This window comes from Trachymyrmex septentrionalis, unplaced genomic scaffold (assembly GCF_001594115.1).
Source record: "Trachymyrmex septentrionalis isolate Tsep2-gDNA-1 unplaced genomic scaffold, Tsep1.0 scaffold106, whole genome shotgun sequence".
Classification (NCBI taxonomy): Eukaryota; Metazoa; Arthropoda; class Insecta; order Hymenoptera; family Formicidae; genus Trachymyrmex; species Trachymyrmex septentrionalis.
The window spans coordinates 273,079-275,212 of NW_017304185.1; the positions used below are offsets into that span (position 1 = coordinate 273,079).

At 43.2% G+C, this 2,134-nt stretch overlaps 1 protein-coding gene across 1 annotated transcript; it reads left to right on the plus strand.

Moving 5' to 3' along the window:
* Positions 1-1,174: 1,174 nt before the first annotated feature.
* Positions 1,175-1,597, plus strand: LOC108745481 (proline-rich receptor-like protein kinase PERK2). The gene has a single exon (XM_018481660.1). The coding sequence runs from the start codon at positions 1,175-1,177 to the stop codon at positions 1,595-1,597; it is 423 nt and encodes a 140-aa protein (XP_018337162.1).
* The last annotated feature ends 537 nt before the right edge of the window (positions 1,598-2,134 follow it).

A 2,134-nucleotide genomic window follows, 5' to 3' on the forward strand; every position in this document is an offset into this window, starting at 1 on the left:
TAATGCATAAGAAAATGTATCAATCGAAGTCCTCCGTTTCCTTACTTTCCATAAAATAAAGATTTTTGCCTCATGTGTTATGCGTTATTTTGAAACAATGAGACATAAAACTTGATATCACAAAGAATAATATGAAATTTATCTGAATATGGTTTTCGATATTCGTTTTTAAGACATCATTGAGCAAAGTAAGTAGCAAAGTTAATAAAGTTGCTATGTTTTCGACTGGTGGCAGTAGCGAAGGCGGGAGACATTTTATATTGTATAAAAAAAACCTACATAGCAACGTCCATTTTTCTATATTGCATGATTATATGAATCAAATATTAATTTATCATCCAGCCTTGAAAAATAGATGTACCCTAAGAAAAGTGGACATTGCTATGCAGTTTACATCCACTTTGTCAGAGGGCAGTAGTGCGCGGTAGCATTTTGTGGTTATAGATTTTGGGCCGTCATGTTCTCTCTTAGGTTTCTCTCTGGTCTGGCCATCCTTCCACCCTCTCTTGTGATTGGCGTGCTCACATAATGGCAATACTAATCGAGTACGCACATACAGAGGCGTGTTCAGATTCCCATTTAGGTGCTCTCCAAGTGTCATTCTTGTCTAATGTACGATAACAAGAATGGAGTGATAACTGGATGACACTCGAGTGAACTCGAGTGGAACTCGAGTGGGAACTCAGCACAGCCGGTCACAGAAAGATTGTAACACTTTTTTTTCGATAGGCTTCAAAATGCAGTCTACTCAGCGAGCGATTGGTTATTTGTAGATCTATGAATAAAGGCTTAAACACAATAAGCACAGGCAATAGATTTAGAAAACAGGGAATAACGAACTGCCCAATCAGATGCTCTGGGATATAATATTCAACTTACACACTAGAGCTTTGATTGGACGACTCGTTATTCACTGTTGTTTATGTCTATTGCTTGTGCTTATTATGTTATCAGCATTGCACGTGCAACAGCACACGTGAGCTCTGCACTCGGCACCACTAACTCGCCAATATAAAAAGAGGCTCTCCACGAGGAACGCTCAGTCGTCAGTCATTTTTTCAACCGTTACTCTGCCGGTCTCAGTTGGCACCTCGGGGGTTCGCGAGAACAGAGTCGCCCGGTCGAGGACCATTTGCCACCATCACCACCCTCGTCTTTACCGACTCCGCCGGCTATGCCTAATCAGTTAGAGGTTATATCTTCCCTTCAACCACCTTCACCTTCCCCTCAACCATCTTCACCTTCCCCTCAACCACCTTCACCTCCCCCTCAAACACCTTCACCTCCCCCGCAAACTCCTTCGCCTCCCCCTCGATCTCCGTCAACCGCGTTTTCGGACGCACTGACGGAGAGAATCTTTCCAGATACTCCCCCACTATCACCCGATTCGTCGGTCGATCCTATCCCAATTTCCCCTAGAGAAATTCCGTCCCCGACGAACTCCATGGACAGCGTGGAGTTCTTAGAGGAAATTCCTCCGCTGCCACCTACATCTTATTTCCGAATCACTCTCGAGTCACTCATCAGTCAATTCCTGCGGACTACTACCGCATCTATCCCTCAGGGGGACAATCGGTCCTTATTACTTCGATCCTGAGGAAATCCGAAATGCCATCACGGGCCAAAACTCAACCTCCTGTATTCCTGTATTTCTCTCGAATTCTGCCAATCCATTCCTAGTTCCAGTGGAATTCTTTTACAATCTTTTCCCTCCTTCCTCCGTTTCCATCCACGAAATAGATTAATCAAATCCCATCCGAGTCTCCCGACTACTCGATGTACATAAAGCATATGCCCGTTATTGAATAGACTGTTGCGGTATTTATGTAATAGATGAAAATGTATAGATTAGTTATAATAAATACGCCTATTGTTATATAACCGTCTGTTATTCTTATCTTTTGATTAGCAACAATAAATAATGTTAGTAATTATTCTTCTCGTCATTCACTTTTGAAACCCCCTAATAAAACCTCGTAATCATTAAACCTTGCCCTTTCAGAGCTCGCACGTGGTCCATTCCCGAGTTAAAGGGATTTCCCTGACTCGAAATTCGGACCGACGATCACACCGCTCGTAGGAAACAGGTGTCATAGCGTCTTTACGAGACGTTGACCCATATTCCGAAGCGAGC